The following is a 20,343-nucleotide window of genomic DNA, read 5'->3' on the forward strand; positions in this document are numbered from 1 at the left end:
TATCTCCATTCCAGGGAGTAAAGATTATGTACTTAAGCATGATTGTTCGTAGTTAAAGAGATTAATTACCCGCCTGGCACTTAGTGAAGGAGTTTTATTCCCTCCCTAACTTCAGGGGAAAATCCCTACCTGGGGAAACAACCTTTCTCGGAGAGGTGACCTTGGTTAAAACACATAGTGCCAAGAAGGTGAGCAAATATATTAAGAACAGTATGCCATATATGCCAGGTCCCTTGAAACAGCAAGGATGGACCAGCTCCCGGCAGGCTGATTCATACTACACTGCTCGCTACTCTTCTGTTGCTCCTGAATTGTAGAGTGTGTGGCCCTCTGTGAAGACACAGTGATGGGAGGTGTATCATCTACAATGTGTTAGCAATTAGAGTTATTTAAAACAAAGTTACAGCAAATTCAGGATTACCTCTTTCCTACCATCACTCTCACTCACCTGTATTCTGATTCTCCTTCTTGAGTAGGAAAGGAAGGCGTGTAGATAGACAAGATGTAGGAATCATGTGAATCCCGAGTATATAAGAACCTAGTCGCCTATGTGGCCATGATTAGTGAAGAATGTTAGAAAGAAGTTCATGGACCGCCTTTAAGTTACTGTGATTCCTTTTTTTTAAAAACGTATGTTTTTATTGATTTCAGAAAGGAAGGGAAAGGAAGAGAGAAAAACATTAATGATGAGAGAGAATCATTGATCGGCTGCCTCCTGCATGCCCCCAACTGGGGATCAAGCCCGCAACCCGGGCATGTGCCCTTTCCTGGAATCGAACCTGGGACCCTTCAGTCCGCAGTCTGACCCTCTATCCACTGAGCCAAACCAGTTAGGGCATGTGATTCCTTTTTGACAATCAGCTTCTCTTAATTACTGCTCCATTTTAATCCATCCAAATATGCAGTTATCTTTAAAATGAAGATCCTTAAGGCATTTTTCTTGACTTTCATTAACTATTTATGTCATGAAATCTGCCAGATTTTATAATCCTGGATTATCTTAGTTTTCTGATTGTATACAATTCTAGATTTCTGCTTGGTTTTCAACTCCCCACCTAAAGTAGACATTAGTATAGCACCTTTCTGCTATGCATCCTTTTGTACCTTTTTCCAAATCTATTCAAAGCTACACACATAGACATATGTGATGTTTTGTTTGTTTTTTAAAAATGAAAATGTACTTATATTCTTTGTACACTAGCTGTACACATTATACCACTATTTATTTTTAACAATAATATACCATGGACATTATATCTTGCTAATAAATAATACTCTAACCCAATTTTTAAAAACTCTGTTCTAGTCTATGGTATATATTTAACCCTATCTCTCTGGATAGAAATTTAGGTTATATAAAGTTTTGGTTGCTATACATTGATTTTGTAAACAGTATTTCAACAAGCATCACTGTACAGATTTGAAAATAAAATTATAGCATAAATTATAACCATATCACCTGCTAAACAGCCTACTAATATTGGCCCATATTGGTATGAAACTTAGAATTGCAGTCACATAACATGTACAGCAAAGTTATCTAAATTCTGTAATCAGAATTTCCTTTACATGAATGTTATCTCAGTTCCTGGTCTCTGGGTTGTGGTTCTCTGTCCTCATTGATTATCACATTTCTATGGGATTCTTAAGCAGACAGGTTCATAAGAGTGGAAAGTGCACAGGCAGCAGTGACTGAAACTTTGAGGGAGGAAAACTTCTGAGTTACCAGGCAGTGAACTGTGATAAGAAATATGGAGGTTTAGTTTGACAGTTAACGAAAGCTGAATCTATGGAAAAAATCCTTGAATATCGGAGTCGAAGAAAGGTCTTCATAGCCATTAAGATCTTCCTAACTTTTGCTTTCTTCATGTTTTTGCTTGAGCTGAGTCAAAAAAAAACTTCACTTAAGCATATTCAGTCATCCTCCCCGACCCATTCCTCTAGAAGCCATAAAACCTGGCATATAAGATCACAGGCTCTGTAGTGAAAAGAGGCCTGCATTTGATTTGCAACTCCACCACCTAAAAAATGGATACTGTTGAGAGTTTACTTAAAATCTCAAAGCTCCAGGTTTTCATTTGGGTATTGCTTTTAGGTGCTATAAATTAGGTTCAGGGAGAATAGTAGAGTAGATGGTAGGATGGTTGTATAGGGGCTAGATTATGCACCTTCTTAATGACACAAAGAATATGGATTTAGAATAAGCATAAGAATATGGATTAAAATCAACTCACTAACTTAGACTGTAGCCTAATACTTCTAAGTGAACTCTAGCAGTGGCCAACTAACTCTACAACCAAGTGAGATGATTTTGTGAATTCTAGTAATTTTTCTTATACATATTCTGATGGGGGACATTCCCCAAATATGAGAGTATTCAGTAGATCAAATAACAGAAAAGGACTGATAAGTCTAAATTTTATTTAATATAGAACCATCAAGGAATACAGAGGAACAATATTTATGGAAAAATTCTCTGAATAACAAAAGGGAGTATACTGTCAGTATACTGCAGATTTGAAAAAAGGAAAGAATGAGTACCAGTCCCTAAAATGTTATTCACTGAGTAATTGACAGCTTGTTGAAATTGCCTTTTAATGCCAGACAATGAGAATGAGTCAGGGCAGAAGCTGTAGGTGGAGGTCTTAAAGTAGAAGGAGCGATAAAGGAAAAGCAAGAATCAGCAGCCTCTGCTCTACTTGACATCATGACAACTGGCCTCTGTATCAGTGGAGTGTATGATTTAAGATTGGACCGCTTGGCACATCTTAGCTAACATCAGTGTCAGGGCTATTTGAAAACTTCTGCCCCCACCATAGGTTGTGAGCCCCAAACTTCAGACTTGAAAGGAAAGGACTTTCTTAAATGTGAGTTGAGCCTTCCATAAGCTTCCCAATGAAGTCTTCTGCTATTTTCATTACGAGACTCCAATTCTTTGGGCACCTGACTCAAAAACCCTTTCCTCAAAATCAGTGACTTCTGACAATAGTTAGGAAATAAATTAAAATCACAATGACCATCCCTTTGGAAAAGAAGTTGCAATCTGATAAATTAGACATATAGCAACTCCAAAAATTGGAGCAAGAAAGGAACTCGGAGGATGTAGATGGTGCATTAGACACCCTCTGAAGAGTTGGCCAATGCTTTGTTCTCATTCATGACCTTATGAATCACATGCCTTGCACTATATTAGCTTTAATAACTATGCATTGAAGAGATTGGTCATAATTATGTTATAGGAATAAAATAATGGATAGTTGTGTAACAACCCAAATCAGCAAATGAAAAATGGGGAATACTATTGAATGAGGCAAGGTCAGTAAAATAAACTGTTCTGAAAATTATTGCTGTTGGTGATGCAAGATATTCAACCTTGAAGACAATACCCTGTATTTAAGACAATTGTGTAGTTGTTAATTCTGTGAAAAGAGGCATTGCATTTCTGATTAAGACAAGTCCTACAAACACCAAATCAAAAATGGCATGATTTCAGCCTTTGTTTGATGTCACTCTTTTCTGTGTCCACTTACATGAATCTGTCCTGTTTCTTTTCTTTAAAACCCAAAAACTGATAACAAATGCATTTATAGATAAAGCAGTGTAGTGTTGCTATAGCACCATCTGAAAGATCTGATCTGAAATGTGGCTTGATGAGCTCTTCTTGTGTTTAAAGGTCAAAATTGCTTTAGGTAAAATAAATAAAATACTAGCTGCCCCAGTATCTGCATGTTTTCATATATTAGCCAATAGGTTAAGAATTTATTTTTTTAAAAATTGAATTTATTGGGGTGATATCTATCTATATAAACAGGGAATATGCTAATTAGCTGAGCATCATGACCACTCAGGAGGAGGTGTGCGCAGATGGGCGGGAGGGGACTGAGTGCCACCCCGACCCCAGCAGCCACAGGGAGGCTGGGGATGGGGGCGGGCTGGAGTGGAGGCACAACACACAGGAGCGCCTGCCCCCACCCCAGCCGACACAACTCGGTAGCCTGTGCTACGTGGGTCAGGAGTGTGTCATGGCCCCCCGCGGGGTGTCTCCTCACGCAATTTCAATCGTGCGCTGGGCCTCTCTTGGTTAATAAAATTATATAGGTTTCAGGTGTATAATTCTACAATACATCATCTGTATACTGTATTGTGTGTTACCACCCCAGGTCAAGTCTCCTTCCATCACCATTTACTCCCTCTTCTACTCTCCTCTACCTCCCCCCACTCCCTTTCTCCCTGATGATCACCATACTGTTGTCTGTGTCTATGATTTTTTTCTTCTTCGCTTAATCGCTTCACTTATTTCACACAACCTCCCTCCCCTCTGACAACTGTGAGTCTGTTCTTTGTATCTATGAGTCTGTTTCTATTTTGTTTGTTATTTTGTTCATTAGATTCCACATATAAGTGAAATTATATGGTATTTGTCCTTCTTTGACTGGCTTATTCACTTAGCACAATACTCTCCAGGTAATGAGTTAAGCGTTTCACATGCCATTTCATTTACTCCTCAGAAAAACTCCTTTCAGTAGATACTCTGGTAGCCATTACACAAATGAAGCATCCAAGGCACAGAATGGGTAAGAAACTTGCCTAAAATCTTAGCTAGTAGGTGATGGAGCCAGGGATGTCCTGTGCTCACAGTTAGTGCTCTTGGCCATCAGAGTTCCATGCCTCTGGGCTTGCTACTTAACTGAGGCTAGATCATCTACAGTCTATGACATTGTTTCTCCCCATTTATCCATCTCTCTTTCCTATGGTACTTAAATACTATTTCAAGGACAAGAACATTTTTGTCATCTCAATTCTTAGTCTTCTGATTTCATCCTACAAAATTTTAAGTTTTCCAAAGTAGAACTTTCTTACTAAAAGTAACTTTTTACTCAGTTTTTCAACTCAGATGAAATACAACAATCTCAGCACCACCAGATTTCCCTTCTCTTCTCCGTCACATCTCGTAGATGAAGTCCCAGCGTCTGGGTGTGCTTAGTGGCCAGACTTTTTTGTGTCTTAGAGTGTGTCGGTATATTGTGTGAGTATGTTTTCTATTTTGTCAGTCTGCTACATCAAAGCATCATTTTAACACTGATTTCGGGAAAATCTCCAACTTTAGGGTCCTAATGCAGGTGAGATCCTTCCATCTGCATATGTGTGTGTGGCTACACTAGTTCTAATGGAAGTTTTTGTTGAGCAAAAAAAAAAAAAAAATCTTGTTGAAGTTTCACTGTTTTTCTGTATCTTTTTATAACACTTAAAATTTTAAAATCACTAATTTAATTGCATTGCATTATGAATATTCCCTATTTTGGGTGGATAGTACATTTTTCCTTTAGAATTCAAATGACTTTCAACATAGGACCTCATTATGTTAGTAATTATCTCGTTAAGAGTTTTTTGTTTGTTTGTTTTTAACAAAGTTGAAAAAAGGCAGGAGAGGATGCAAACCTAGTTCAGGGAAGCCATTTCAGAGAAGTTAGGGCTGTACTTGTGCTTCTATAGCCATTTTCTAAGATTGCAATTTAATCTTCAGGCGATGCGGAAAGTGTCGAAATATTTTTCAATAATTTTTTTCCATAAAAATCCTGTGCCTTAAATTGATGAAGTATTGTTTAACTTCAATTATTAAGGTAATCCAACTCTCCATATAAATAGGCTTTCCTCTTGTCTGTTTTTGTTTTTTTAAATAAACTTCAGAAGAACTTACAGTGCCTTACTTGAAGGGCTGAAACGCATTTGGGAGGGACCATGGATAGGAATAAGCAACAAGTTCATTGCATCCTTCTGTTTAGGAATTAGTCTGAATCTAACACACTACCAAGAGAACAGCTACAAATCTCAGAGGGCCTCCATTATTTGATGCTGTAATCACCAGTAATTTTATAATAATTCCTATTCTTGTGTGTCTGAATATTGTTAAGGCTTTTTACTGATTAAAATCTTCTTATTTTATTGAATTGTCTCTGGTCTAAATGTTTGATTATTTAAATTAATAGCTTTTTAACCTTTAGAGGGTTTAATTATAGAAAATAGTGGTTCCTCTACCCAGTAAAATGCACATACACATAGGCACCCCAAATTTAGCATAAAATCATGAGGGAGTTCAAGGATTGTTGGACCTATTTAGGGGTCTATTGGAATCTATTTGAAGTGATTTGAATTGCTCTGTGGCAACCAGTATGTTTTCACAGAGCAAGCTTCTGAAATTCTCTTTAAACCAAATTCCTTTAAGGAAATTGATATCAAATGCTTCATGAATTAAGGTGAGACTAAATAAATGACAAGAAAATAAGCAAAATAAACAAAGAAAAGTCAGGCACTGGCATAAAATTCTCCAGACACAGATGCTCTCACATAAAGAGGTATATAATGATATGAGTATTACTTTATCAGCCTGTGGGTAAGCAAGTTATGTGGCTGAGACAATATATCAATCTGCATTTTATTACATTAGACTAAATAATATCCAACATTTTCTAATTTGAATATTCTAGCAGAATATTTCTAATTTGAATAGTCTTTAGAAATGATAAATCAAGTATTTCTGTATTCTTTCAGAGTGTATTTTAACCTAGGGAAATTAGGATATTTTTTCATGGTGGTCTTGGTAGCACATTCCACATAAAAATTCAGACAATATCCTTAGTGTTCAAGTTCTTTTATTCCTAGAGAAGACAGCCATATTTGTTTAAGATGTTTATTCACTTTCATAGTTGCCTCTCAATATTTCAAGTACGTTACAAATTTCTTGATTTATGATTATATTTCTCACCAAACCAAGACATGTTGGTAACATTAAGAACCTTAAGTTTCTGAAAAACAAGATAGCGCATACGTCAAAATATAATTTTCAAAATGTTGAACATAATTCTCATATAAATAGTTATTGAGCACATGTCAAGATTTTATTTAGCTTAATCAATAGGGTGACAAAGCCAATCCAAAACAGAGGAATATGTATTTATCTCTGTATCCATAGCCATATCAATTCTACTCATATAAATATAAATTTTGGTACCAGTCCTCAGTGAGACCAAATTTCTTCTGTCAATTATTTAATATGAATCCATTCATATTAAAAACTCCATATACCCCAGCTTTTTAACAATAAAATGTATCCCTTTTGTTCTGGTAACTTTAGGTCTATTGTTCTAAGCCTTTAGCATACAGACTCACCTTGTAAAAGACTGATGGGTTCTACCCCTGGAGATTCTCTTTGTAGGGAATATTTTATATCTATGTGGAGAACACAGATATAAATGGCAGCCAGTTTCTCAGCATCACAAAAGGAAAGAAATTCCTTAAAGGAAGTGAATGTCCCACGTTCTATCATTTATGAATGCTGAATGGAATAATTGAAAACCTCTTAGAAATTTTATGTGGAAATTGTTTTAAAAAGTTCTATGTGAAATGATTTATTTCAAAGCAGAGACCTTGCTTCTAATAAATATATATATATATACCATTCAGAAGGATGTCTGATCTAATTAGCAATTACGCTTTTAATATATACTAGTGGCCTGGTGCACAAAATTTGTGCACAGGGGTGTGTGTCCCTCAGCCCGGCCTGTACCCTCTCCCATTTGGGACCCTTTTGGGGATGTCTGACTTGCAGTCGGACATCCCTCTCCACTGGCCCCTAACCACTTGCCTGGCTGATCGCCCCTAACTGCCTCTGCCTTGGCACCGCCACCATGACTTTGTCCTGAAGGGTGTCTGGAAGGTCTCCCAATCTAATTAGCATATTACCCTTTACTAGTATAGATGATTTGGTCTTGCACTAGCATTTTGTTTAGGAAAGGTTGCTCGCTCTGCTCTTAGACATAGATGATGTGGCAGAATGTAGAGTGAGGGAAGCTCCTCAGGTCGTTCAAATGGAGCCATAGAATGTGTGTGTCTTTTTCCAGGACCAAGAAACCTCCTTCCCCAGGGCACTCTCAGCTCAGAGACTCTCCCCACGGTGGTGCTTTCTAGATGGTGAGTGTTCCTGTATTTCATGGAAGGGTGGGGGTTGGGGAAGCTGCAGGGCAAGGCATCCATTGATGGATTGGACTCCAGTTTTCCAAAAGATTATTCAGAAACCTTCATGTGGTTCCTCAATGATGTGGACTTGCTGACGTTGTAACACCTCTCTGAAGTCATTTTCCTCAAAGCGAGCTGGTTAACTCTGGCTGAACTCAGCATCAGATTGCTCAAGCTGGCATTTCCCTTCATCGCTGTCACCCCTGCTCTCACCACCACTTCCTGAAAAGAGTTGAGTGCCTCTCTTACACTGAGGCCAGTAGCTAGGTTCAGTAACCATGGGACAGGTACCAGCATGTATGTCTCTTGCATATTTTGGAGCTTTTATATCATTGTCACCAAATCATCACTTCAGTGTGATGCATAAGATTTTATCAAAGCGTAGAAAATTTCAGTTGTGTTCATACCTGCCCAGCTGAGCATGACATTGAATGCATAATAGGTCAGTTATTTCTGATCGGTCAATGAGTCCATTTTCCATTGCAAGCATCTCTCAATCCCTCGATGCTTCTCAATTCTATTTTTCTATTCAGTTACCTATATTGAAATCCATTCCTTTTTATATGCTTCCCAGTGTATCTACCACCCAGTGTCTCTCTAGTTTACGTGGTTTTCATCACAGACCCATCTTTGTTTATCTGTGAATGCATCCGAGAGGATATAACTGTGGATAGGAGTATGACAGGATGTGAGATGTCTGATCAGTATCACGAAGACGAGCACTTGTATCTATCTGAAATCTAAGCCATTATAAATCATGACCTACCTTTCTATTGATGGCTTATCAACTACCTCTGAAGGTAAATCACGCTGCTCTTCCTTCAGCTCTCCTATTCCTGATGATGAAAAGCAATCATTTCTCCCCTGAATCTGCAGAGGAACGACTTATATTTAATAAAATTATGGAAATGTATGTGAATTGTTCTACAGATAGTCTGTTCTATATACAGTCTTTCCTAAAATTATAATAAATGTTTAAATAAACATTGTTTCTAATAAAACTATTTATAGAGTGAAACTAATATGGAGATTAAGACCATTATCCACAATTGGTTAAACAGAACAGAGTAGAGAAAGTACTTCTCAGGCGGGGTCTCCTCTCCTATTACTTTTAGAGGGCAGGGGCCGGGACAGTTTTGTTTCTTAGTTCATTTGGAGGAAAGCTTCTTCTTAAGTATGGTTTTCAAATGATTGTTTGCATTTTGAGTTTTCCCTTCTAGTACTATGCAGAAAATCTGTTTATAATATTTGGACTCTGATAGACAGATTTAAGGAAGGAGAAACATAATTCTTAAATGTTAAGAATAATCAGAATAATTTTTGAAAACCCAAGTTTGTAAGACTTTTTTTCCTCAAGCCACAGCTACAGCCCAGTCCCTTTTAAAAATGTTTAAATTATATGTATATAATTTAATTTATAAATGTAATAATTTATATATATGTATTAGTATTATTGTTATTGCTGTTTTTATCTTCTTCAGACATAGCTTAGGGACTCAGTTTGAAGGTGAACTGATACCTTTAATGCTGGATGTAGTTTTTGGCTCTGCTTCAAGATCTTTTTCAAAATAAGAACCACTTTCTTGGGAAGTCTGGCTACTGAGAGTTTTGTAAGGGTTTTTTTCTAGGCTTTATTTACTTAATAAACACACATGGAGTCCCAGCTCTGTTTAAGGGCCTAATATCTGGAGACATAAAGAATAAATGACAAACCATTAAAGAGGCAGATACCTTAGTCTCATCATTATCTGTGAAGATAGTTCCTATAAGAAGTGTAAACAAAATGTTAGTGTGCATAGAAATGGAAGCAGTGAATTCTGTCCGTGGTTAGGGACGACGGGACTAAGGGAGGGCTCACAGAGGAGGTAACATCTCACTTGCTCCTTAAAAGGCAAGTAAGATTTTGACAGGCAGGTGTAATGGGGAAGGCAGGGCCTTCTAACAGCAGAGGCAAGGAAGTCCTGCGTTTTTCCTAATAGACTTAGGGACCGGTCACTAGTCCCTAAACTGGAATGGAAGGTTTCTGATTGATGTGGTAGAACAGAAAGTTAGAAATTTAGTGCCAAATCACAGGACACTCTGAATACCATATCCTTTTTTCTTTTTTTCTAGCAACTTCTGCTGATCGCTTTTATCGAATAGACAGATCTCAGGTATGTTTTCTTGAGCCTGCTTGTGAAAGTGAAAAATTCCCTAGTAAATATGCTTTATTGGTATCTAATCTGATAAATTTTTCTAACAAAAACACAGAAACACACATTTTGGAATTATAATCTTCGCCCTAAGCCCTGAGTTGTCTTGTGTTTTGTGATCTGTGGACTGGAGATGATATGGCTTGACCTTTTAAATGAGTACAGAAAATAGCTAGACTTGTATCATCGCCAGCCTGCACTTCAGATCCTTACCTACATTACTACTTATAAATACTGCTTCCTAGTCAAAACAGGTGCCTTTGAAAAGTTGACACCTCAAATTTAAGATCTCAGGTATACAGGTATATCTAGGCTACTTAGTTTCAACTCCTCACCTCTCAGAGTTCCGTAATAAGAAAATAAAATGTTTATGCCTAATGACAACATGTTCCCACTGTCCAAATTCTCCTGCAAAAAGAAAGGACAGTGTGGAATCCGGTCATAACACCTAGTTAATGATGCTATTTAGCCTTGACCAGATCCTAGGGGGAGGAAGTCCACTCATGCTGGACCAAGTTCATTGCGGATGTCACTTCTTTGGCAGTATTTGGGCATCTCTGGTTATACCTAACAAGATCCTGGTCAACTAGGAATCCAAACCAAGAGGGATTCACCTCTCTCCCTCCCCAGCCTCTTGCTATGATATTGCTTCAGGGAGGGATGTCCACTGGTCAGGCCTCTGAACATTGACTGTGGTCATTTGATTAGTCACGGAATTTCATTATTCCTCAAGTCCAAAAAGCTTTCTTCTGGTTACCCTTCAGATGATGGATTTGAGCATCCTGTCAGTCCTCTGACAAACTTCTTTTTCTTCCTTAGGAACATTTGCACTTTGTGATGGAGATTTCTCAAGATGAGGTTTTTATTCTGGACCCAGACATGGCCTTGTCACAGCAGGCTGGGACACCGCCAGGATTGCCTGACCTGGTGGTGGAGCAAGCCTCAGGGTGAGTAGGCGGCTCCATTGACATTGTGATGGTGAGACTGGCCACAGGGTGCCCACAGTGTCTTGTTTGGCTTTGGCATTGACATTTCTAATGATGTCAGACTATTTTAAAATACAATAGTCCCCTTCTTATCCATGGGGGATATGATTCAAGAACCCCACTCCCCCAATGGGTGCCTGAAACTGTGTTTAGTATCAAACCCTATATACTAGTCTTTTTCCTATACATACATACCTATGATAAAGTTTGATTTATAAATTAGGCATAATAAGAGATTAGCTATAATACCTGGTAATAAAATAGAACAATTGTAATGATATACTGTGATAAATGTTATGTGAATAGTCTCTATCTCCTCCCCCCATACCTCCCGCCCCACGATCTTATAATTTAGATGGGCAGCCACTAAATGACTAATGGGCAGGTAGTGTGCAGTGTGGAGATCCTGGACAGAGGGATGGTTTCCATCCAGGTGGGACAGAGTGGGACGGCATAAGATTTCATCAGACAACTCAGAATGTCATGACATCTAAAACCTAAGAATTATTTCTCTGGTAACTAAAATCACAGAAAGTGAGACCACAGGTAACTTGGGGCTACTCTACTGCTTTTCCTGTTGTGTTTCATCAGTGTTGTACAGGCGGATTCACTATAAGTCTGACTTATGAATGGTTGTGTGGAAGGACACTTTCCCACCCAGGTTTGCCTGAGCCTTCTTTACCCATCACATCCACACTTCCTACCAAACTAGAAAGCACGAGCACTTGCATTTGTGCATCTGTATCTACAAGGCCTGTGTTAGCCAAATAAAAATTGACACAAGTGATTTGACAATTATTTTTCTCCTCTTCCACCTCCTCCCTCTTCTTTGCTATATCCAAGCATCCTGAAGCATTGAGATTGTATAACAATAACTGTCACATGCCAAGCACTTATTATGAGCCACATACTGTGCTAAATGCCTTTCTTATATCCCTGCCACTACTTCATAGTGACTTAATAACCTTAAGTCATCTGTACTTATTTCCTCATCTGTATCATGAAAATAATAACACCTACTCATAGAATTGTTCTAAGATTAAAGTAATTGATACATGTGGAACATTTAGAAGAGTTCCTGCACTTGATAGATACTCATTAAGCATTATTTTTATTCAAATCATTGTCATCATTTCACAATGACCCTGTAATTTGCTACTATTATGTCCTAAGTCCATAAATAAGAAAATTGATGACTTGAGAGTTCTGTAACTTTCCAAGTATTGCACAGAAAATAAATGGAAAAATTGAGATGTAGTTACAGGTTTTCTGATGTCAGAACCCATGAATTTAACCATGACATTGAACCACCAAAATGATATTGATATTTCTAGGTTATTTCAACAATTTGAAATATTTATTTAGAGGTTTTTTTTATGTGCCATATACTAGTGTAAGCACTTGGGAACAAGAATGCCAAAATTAAAATAGACAAAAATCTTTGCCCTTTGTGAAGTCTAGTGAACTTGAGTGGTTTACTGGTTAAAATAAAGATTTCCTTAGAAAGCACACACACACACACACACGCACGCGTGCGCACTCAGTAGCATATACAAAGTGTACACACATACCTATACAGTAAAAGCAGAGCTACTCATTTGAGTTACCCTTATGCCTGTTTACCCCTCTTCACTTGCTGCTATTTCTAAGTATCTCCAACTCTGCCAGGGCCAGCTCATGTCCGTGATGTGGACCGAGTGTGTAGGCATCAAGAGAAGACAGAAGTTGTAGGATGGAACAGATATATAGCTGTGCTTAGGAATCCAGAGTTAGTGATACCAAAGCTATCCCAGTGTGAAGGTAAAGCCAACAGGCACAAAGGGTGATAACCCTTGGAGCTCCAGGTGATGGAGAGGGCCCTCTTTGTGGTCCATGGACTATAAATCAAGCCTATTCGTTGTGGGGAAAACAAGTGAAGTGTTGAGTCCTACCCCAGGTGCAGTAGGTACTAGAGTCTAGCTGTCCTCCCACCTTACCCGAACTGGGCATACGCATGACTCACATCCCTTTGACCTAATCCATCCTTGATCTCATAAGGGTGAATCCATTCTGCCAAGCTCACCCTAGTCTTCGACCTGTTGGTCATTCTCTCTGTGTCAAATCATGGCCAAAAGAAATGGCTTTTCTTGGTTAGAACTCTATTATCTCTAGCTCGTAAATACCACAGCCTGAACATCCGCAAGTACTTGAATCAGTCCCTTTCTTTTTCTCATGAGGGGCCCCCACTAGACATAAACCAGGAACAGTGGAGCAGGGGAAGAGGATGGGCTTTATTATTTTCTTATCCGTACTTCAGTATCAGGCTTCTTTACTTCTTTTATGTTACATTTAAATGATTTATGTTGAAATTCAGATTTCTCACCTTTAAGGAGATCAGAATCATACAAATGGTTCATGACGGTTGAGAAAATTACATGAAACAATAAACGTGAAGTGCCTAGTAAATGCCCAATAGAGATGGATTTCCCTTTTCACATTTAGAGACAAGAATCACCTTGAGAAAGTGTAGGTAAGTCCTGTGGCTGACTTTGCTTACCTGTCTGGTGCCCTTCCCTCTCCCAGGATGTCAGACTGGTGGAATCCTTCGCTACGGAGACGCATGCTGAGTGACAGCGGTCTGGGAATGATAACTCCGCGTTTCGAGGACTCCGATATGAAAGATCTCAGCCACTCCCATGCTCTACAGTAAGAGTTCTCTCTGTTCTTTACCCATGTGCCACTGTGACTCCTGGGAGAAGATTGGGTGGGATCTTCACCAATGGGAAGTCTTCTCTTTTCAGGGGTGTTCATGCTATCTCACGACTGTGTCACCCTGTGGTTTGACATTTTTTTCACTTAAAAAAAATAACATTGTGCCTAAAACATGGTAGATATGCAACAAACCTGGATGCCCTTTGCCTGGTATCTCGCACTCAGTTTGTACGTTGAGAGGTTGGCTAGCTCCTAATGCCAGAGGAGATTATTTATTTGTTTATCTTTATTGTTAAAAGTATTGCAGATGTCCCCTTTTCCCCACATTGAACCTCTCCTCCCCACTTCGCCCTCCCAGGCCTTTACCAAACTATTGTCTGTGTCCATGGGTTATGCATATATGCACGTAAGTTCTTTGATTAATGTCTTTGTGTCCTCCGACCCCCGACTCTTCCAAGAACCTTCAGTCTATTGCATGCTTCCATGTCTCTGAATCTATTTTGTTCATTAGATTCCACATGGTAAGTGAGATCATGTGATATTTGTCTTTCTCTGACTGGCTTATTTCGCTTATCATAATACTCTCCAGGTCCCTTCATGTTATCTCAAAGGGTAAGAGATCCTTCTTTTTTACAGCTGCATAGCATTCCATGGTATGCAGATATGGAAACAGCCCAAGTGCCCATCGCTTTTTTATCCACATGATTTATCTTGAAATTCAGATTTCTCACCTTTAAGGAGATCAGAATCATAGCTTTTTTATCCACTCATCTACTGATGGGCACTTGGGCTGTTTCCAGATCTTAGCTATTGTAAATTACACTGCTATGAACATAAGGGTGCATATTTCCTTTCTGATTGGTGGTTTCAGGCTTCTTTTTTAAAAATATATTTTATTGATTTTTTACAGAGAGGAAGGGAGAGGAGAGGAATAGAGAGTTAGAAACATTGATGAGAGAGAAACATCGATCAGCTGCTTCCTGCACACCCCCTACTGGGGATGTCGCTGCAACCAAGGTACATGCCCTTGACCGGAATTGAACCTGGGACCCTTGAGTCCACAGGCTGACGCTCTATCCACTGAGCCAAACTGGTTATGGCTGTTTCAGGCTTCTTAGGATATATTCCTAGAAGTGGAATCCCTGGGTCAAATGGCAGTTCCATGTTTAATTTTTTATCCCCAAACTCCCCATGGAGCTTCACTTTTCATTCCTCTTTCCCATGAGCCACACTGAGTCTTTCATGCGGATCTATAAATACTTTCAACCCCAACAGTGTTTGACTAGACATTTCTGTGTTGGCCACATCATGAATACATGCATGAGAGTGATCATGTATAGTTTGGAAGGGACATACAGTTTTCCTTTGTATGAACATTTCCATGTGTTGCCACTCTGTTTCATTTGTGTTCTGTCCTGAGCCTGTGTGTGTGCTCTGAGTAATGCCACCAAGAGATTTTTGTTGTCCAAAGTGTTGTAGCTTCGGCATTGGTTCATAGATCAAAGTAGTGGGTGTGCTTTCTTTTGACGTCTGATCACGGTCAGAAGTACCATGAATGTTGGAGTTTGCAATGGTGTTGGTACATTTGTGTCCAGTGAATCCTCCCTTCAGTTATTCCTTCTTGCAAGAGCAGGTGCTGGGTGCAGTCTGTGGTCATGACACACTCACTCACACCCAGTATTTGACTTCAGTTTTAGAGGTTATGCAAGTTTATTGCAATTAACCAAATGAGGCTGTTTTCTAGACCAACCCAAAGTCCTAATCCAATAGGGACAATGGCCCTGTAACCATGCAGTCTTACTATTTTCATGAAATAACAAGATTACTGAGATCCTTAGAAGCCTAGGGGTAACTGAAGAGGCAATTCAGGCATTATTTCCATAGGAAGAGAGGAAGTAATTTCTGTATGACAAAGGGGAGGAAAATGAGAAATCTAAAGCTAATTATTTCATTGGGAAAAGCTGTACTTAGACACTCTAAGGGCAAAAGGTGACTTCATTTTAATTGCTTTTCTATATTATTTCTTGTTTCTTGTTTTGTGTGAAGAGTGGAAAGGAAAAAGTGAATTACTATGGATTTTCCTTTTTAATTAAAGCACATTGTTAGTTTCTGATAGCGTATTGATTGCTTACAATTTAGGGTGTTTTTCCATTTATTTTTTATACAGAATTGAGGCTTGTAACCTGGATGAGTCAGCCATTCATTGATGGTTTAAAATAGTGGCCATCTAGCTGTGAGCAGATTTGTTTGGAAACTAGAGTTTTAGTTAGCTGCAGAATTAGAAATTAAATCTAGACATACCAGATGAGCATTTTAGTTGTTCTTATACACAGGTTATTTCAAAAAAGTTGAGTATGATCTCAATCCAGGTTCCTATACCCCACTTTTTTCTGTATATACTATATTAATGTATATATCATGCTACGTTAAGTTATTTTTTCTAAGATAACAAATACTATTCCCATGAATCACAAATAAATGTACCACTTTATATAACATCCAAGTTCTTACAACTCTATATCAAAATCAACTCATTTTTAAATTTGGGTTATATTATCTTTTCAGGGATTTCTCTTAATAGGCAGACATCAGTTTTCCTGGCTATTTATACTACCTTAGCTCTTAAATACATGAGAGCAGCTAACTCTGTTAAAAAACATTTTCTGCCAAGTCATTTGGAAAACAAAGTAAGTTTTAAACCTTCACCCATAACCTTTGAGTCTGTCCAGCTGAAACTCCAGACATTGTGGAACAGAGACAAGTAATCCCCACCAGTCTGTCTGATTCCCTGGCTCACAGAATATGTGAGCATAATAAAAATGGGGTTTTAAAATCACTTTTTACAAAAGTAAATACTATATATACCTTACCCTTATTTGTCTATTAATTCTTTTTAAAAATGTTTATTGTGTTTAATAATTTCTTAAAAAGAACATCCCTTTATTTCCATTAAAGATCATTTCTGAGATAAATAGGTATAATTGCAGGTACAGAATAATGCAATTATATATAAATATATAATAATATATAATGTCAGTAATGAGTATTGATACTTGCTTTGTACATAGTTAAATATTCTTTGATTCTTTCATAGGTTTTATATTTTGCTATTGCTTAGCAGCTGAATAAACTGAGAATCACAAGGATTAAAACATTGATCTTACGTCACCCACAGTGAGAACTGTAGCTTGAATGAGGTCAGCTTGACTTCTAATTCCATGCTTTTCCCACTGCACTACACTGTCTTCCTAAAGGGCCAATGCAAAGGCCCGGTGCCCAGAGCCCCATGAACCAAGAAAGACCTACTTTGGTTTCTATTTTTCTTTTAGCACTTGCAAAGTGGAAAATTCTATAATATAGGGAAACTACATAAGTGCAATATGTATATATGACTACAGATTAAACCAAAAGTAAATATGGTTGAGAATTAATTTTAAAATAATTATTTTTGCTTTAAAAAAAGAGATTGTAGCAAAAAGAATGATACACTTTTATTTAAAGATTATTAAATATATATTAAATATCCTTCCATCTAAATAAGTACAAAATTATATGCAAGGTCTTCATGTGCCAGCCATCCTGATTATTATGTTATTGTTTGATGTTATTTACATTAGGTCTTCTTTTAATTCATAAACAACATAGGGTGGCATAAAAATGTATATTGTTTTATGTGGTGGTTTTTTTTTGGTTTTGTATTGTTTTATCTGTTTCCATCACCTGTAACATACAATGTGTACACTTTCGGAAATTGCCTTTTCATTTAACATCATACTTTAAAAAATGTATTCATATTGATATATAGATTTTAAATCCATTAATTTGATTTATTTATTATAAATATTCCATAACTTATTTCTCCATTTTGATATTGATTTCTAATAACTTATTATTTAAGAAATGCAGTAAACATCCTGCTACGTGTGTCTTTTTGTGTTTCAAGGGGTATATGAAATATCAATTTTACTCAATCTTGTAAAATTTACCTTCCCGTTAGGAATATTTAAGAATCAATATGTGAAAAGAGCCTAAAGAATCAGCACAAAATTCTAGGTACAGCAGGCATTTATAGCTTTCAGCCATAGAGTCCCAGATAATGTGGAGATAGGAAAAGTTGAATTTTAACATCCTACTCACAATGTTAAATAATGCCCTGTATAAACAGATCAGAAGGGAAATTTTTAATTCTTGGAACCAAAAATACTATTTATCAGAATTAGTAGGAAACCATTAAAGTGGAAGTTACAGAATGATTTGTGGCTCTAAATTAATTTATCAAGAGAAAAATGATTGCATACAAAGAAAGCATTCAACTAGATTAACCAAGAAAAAGAATCCCAGAGTAGAGAACAGAGAAACAAGAGAAAAATAATAAAAATAAAGACAGAAATCAATGACAAGGCCAATAAAACAAACAAAACAGGGATTAATCAAGAATAAAATTTAAAAATGATTCATTAAAAAGATAAATAAGAGAGACATTATGGAAAACTCATTGAAAAAATAACTATGGGAAACAGAAAGAATTGTAACTGCAGTGCTTTCCCCGCTCCATTCTTCTTCCATGGCAGCCAGTCTGCATCTGTGTGGGGAAACCCTTTCCCCTCCAAACTCAAACCAACCCACCCCCCTTGCGGTTTTCTCATAGTTTTAAACTCTAGTTTTTTTAAGTTCATCAACCTTCCTCCTGCTTCAGGGAGAGTAAAACAGAACAAACAAACTGAATGAATTAGATCTCGACTATTATTGGGACTGGTTGCATATGTATTATGATTTCATATAGAAACATCATATTTTAGAAAAAAGCATCTATGTCTATATATAATAGGGACCACTTATACATAGATCCTCAAGGAGAGCCTGCAACTCCAATGAAGAATATACAACACATATAGAGATATCCAAAACACCTAATAATGCTTTAAACTGAAAAATTATCCTTTTTAGTGTAGTCTACAATTCTGAACCACCATATGGAGAAGATAGTTCTGAAATTCACCCCCCTCCCCCTTCCAAACCCCAGAAGTTCTGGACTCAGCACAGGAGCAATAGCTTCATTCCCCTCCTGCCTTCTGCTATTTCTTTTCCCCAGTTTCTTCCTGGGACAGTCGGTGGTGGCCTGACTGTAATACAAAAAGATAATTGCTCATATTGTCAGAGCTCCAGGTTCTCAACAGAAAGGCAGACCATGGAGCACTGATTTGGGTTGTGGAAATACCCTTCGCACATCACAATCAGATAAGTGGGAGGAAATTAATCTTCTTAGTGGGGTGCAGGTTTTGCTGGACTATGTCTTGGAGATGCAATCAGTGCTGTCAGGATAGAGACTGACCCGTGCGTCTGTTTCACTAAGATAGTTGGGTCTCATCTCTCCTTACCTCCGACTGCTTTAAATCCTGTCCTCCCCGGCTAATCGCTCAGGCTGAGAAAGTCACATTTTCGCTGATGTGTATCTTTCTTTCTCCTTCTTCTCCCTGCCTCTCCTCAAGGTGTTACCCTTTCCATTTAGCCAAGCACATAGTAATACTCTGTCCCTTTATGTGTGCAAAATATTTAATAGGAGTTTTTTTTCCTGATCTTTTTATAATTGCTCCTCAAACAGTTATGGATATTAGGGCTCTAAACCTTTTTTTTTTTTAATGGATTTTCATTTCCAAGGTTAGTGGCAGAGCCAGGAAAGAATTCTCTATGCACCAGATCTTATATTGATCCACATTAGGGGAAAAAGAAACTTGTTAGGGTAAACAATCAGTTGCTCTAATAGTAAACATTCATTTTATTTTAAATGACATCAAGAAATTCTGCCCTTCCATTTCTATGAGTTCTACATTTTGCCAATGCTTATAATGTGAGGAAATATGATTGCCCTTAAGTGGCTCTCTTCTCATTTGTAAAACAAGGCGGCCTTACCTACTCACACTTGAGGAATAGTGTGAGCATGAGGGAAGCTGACTGGATCTTTCTTTAAAGTGTGAGTTCCTTGGATGGACAAACTGGATTGCTCATTCTGCACCCAAAGCACTTTGCACCACACGCTTTGAACAGGCATTCACAAGGGCAGGCTTGTTGGGTGAATGGGTGAATATTGGACATTAGAGAAAAGGGGCTTCATGAAACCAAGCTAGAATGTCTATTTGTGGTGCTGTAGTAAACCCAGTGCTAATCCCGTAGCAGTTGTCACAAAATGACATGTAATGTTACACATTTTTGTTAGGCTGTGGAATCCATTTACATATTTCAGATTGTGATAAGGGTCTGTTTGATCCAGGAGTTTGCATAGGAGAAGCAGTATAGTTTATTCTGAATGTGCCTTTGGTACATCTCCCTGTGACGTGAGATATTTCTGCAGTAAGCCCTCTCTCCTGACCACTGGTGCTGGGACTCACCTTTCTGAGGTCACCGTCAGCCCCGCGCATTCCTCTGAGGCTCACCTAGGAATTAGCTCACGACACCTCAACTCT

General features: G+C 37.9%; 1 protein-coding gene across 1 annotated transcript in view; it reads left to right on the forward strand.

Moving 5' to 3' along the window:
* The window catches only part of DGKI (diacylglycerol kinase iota), a 268,750-nt gene that overhangs the window by 191,802 nt on the left and 56,605 nt on the right, over nt 1-20,343 (forward strand). The window contains exons 25-28 of the mRNA XM_015561238.1: nt 7,899-7,968; nt 10,126-10,166; nt 11,025-11,152; nt 13,754-13,876. Coding sequence (XP_015416724.1) covers nt 7,899-7,968; nt 10,126-10,166; nt 11,025-11,152; nt 13,754-13,876 — 362 coding nt within the window. The remainder of the gene's footprint in view (nt 1-7,898; nt 7,969-10,125; nt 10,167-11,024; nt 11,153-13,753; nt 13,877-20,343) is intronic.

The sequence above is a fragment of the Myotis davidii genome, unplaced genomic scaffold (assembly GCF_000327345.1).
Source record: "Myotis davidii unplaced genomic scaffold, ASM32734v1 scaffold1316, whole genome shotgun sequence".
Lineage (NCBI taxonomy): Eukaryota > Metazoa > Chordata > Mammalia > Chiroptera > Vespertilionidae > Myotis > Myotis davidii.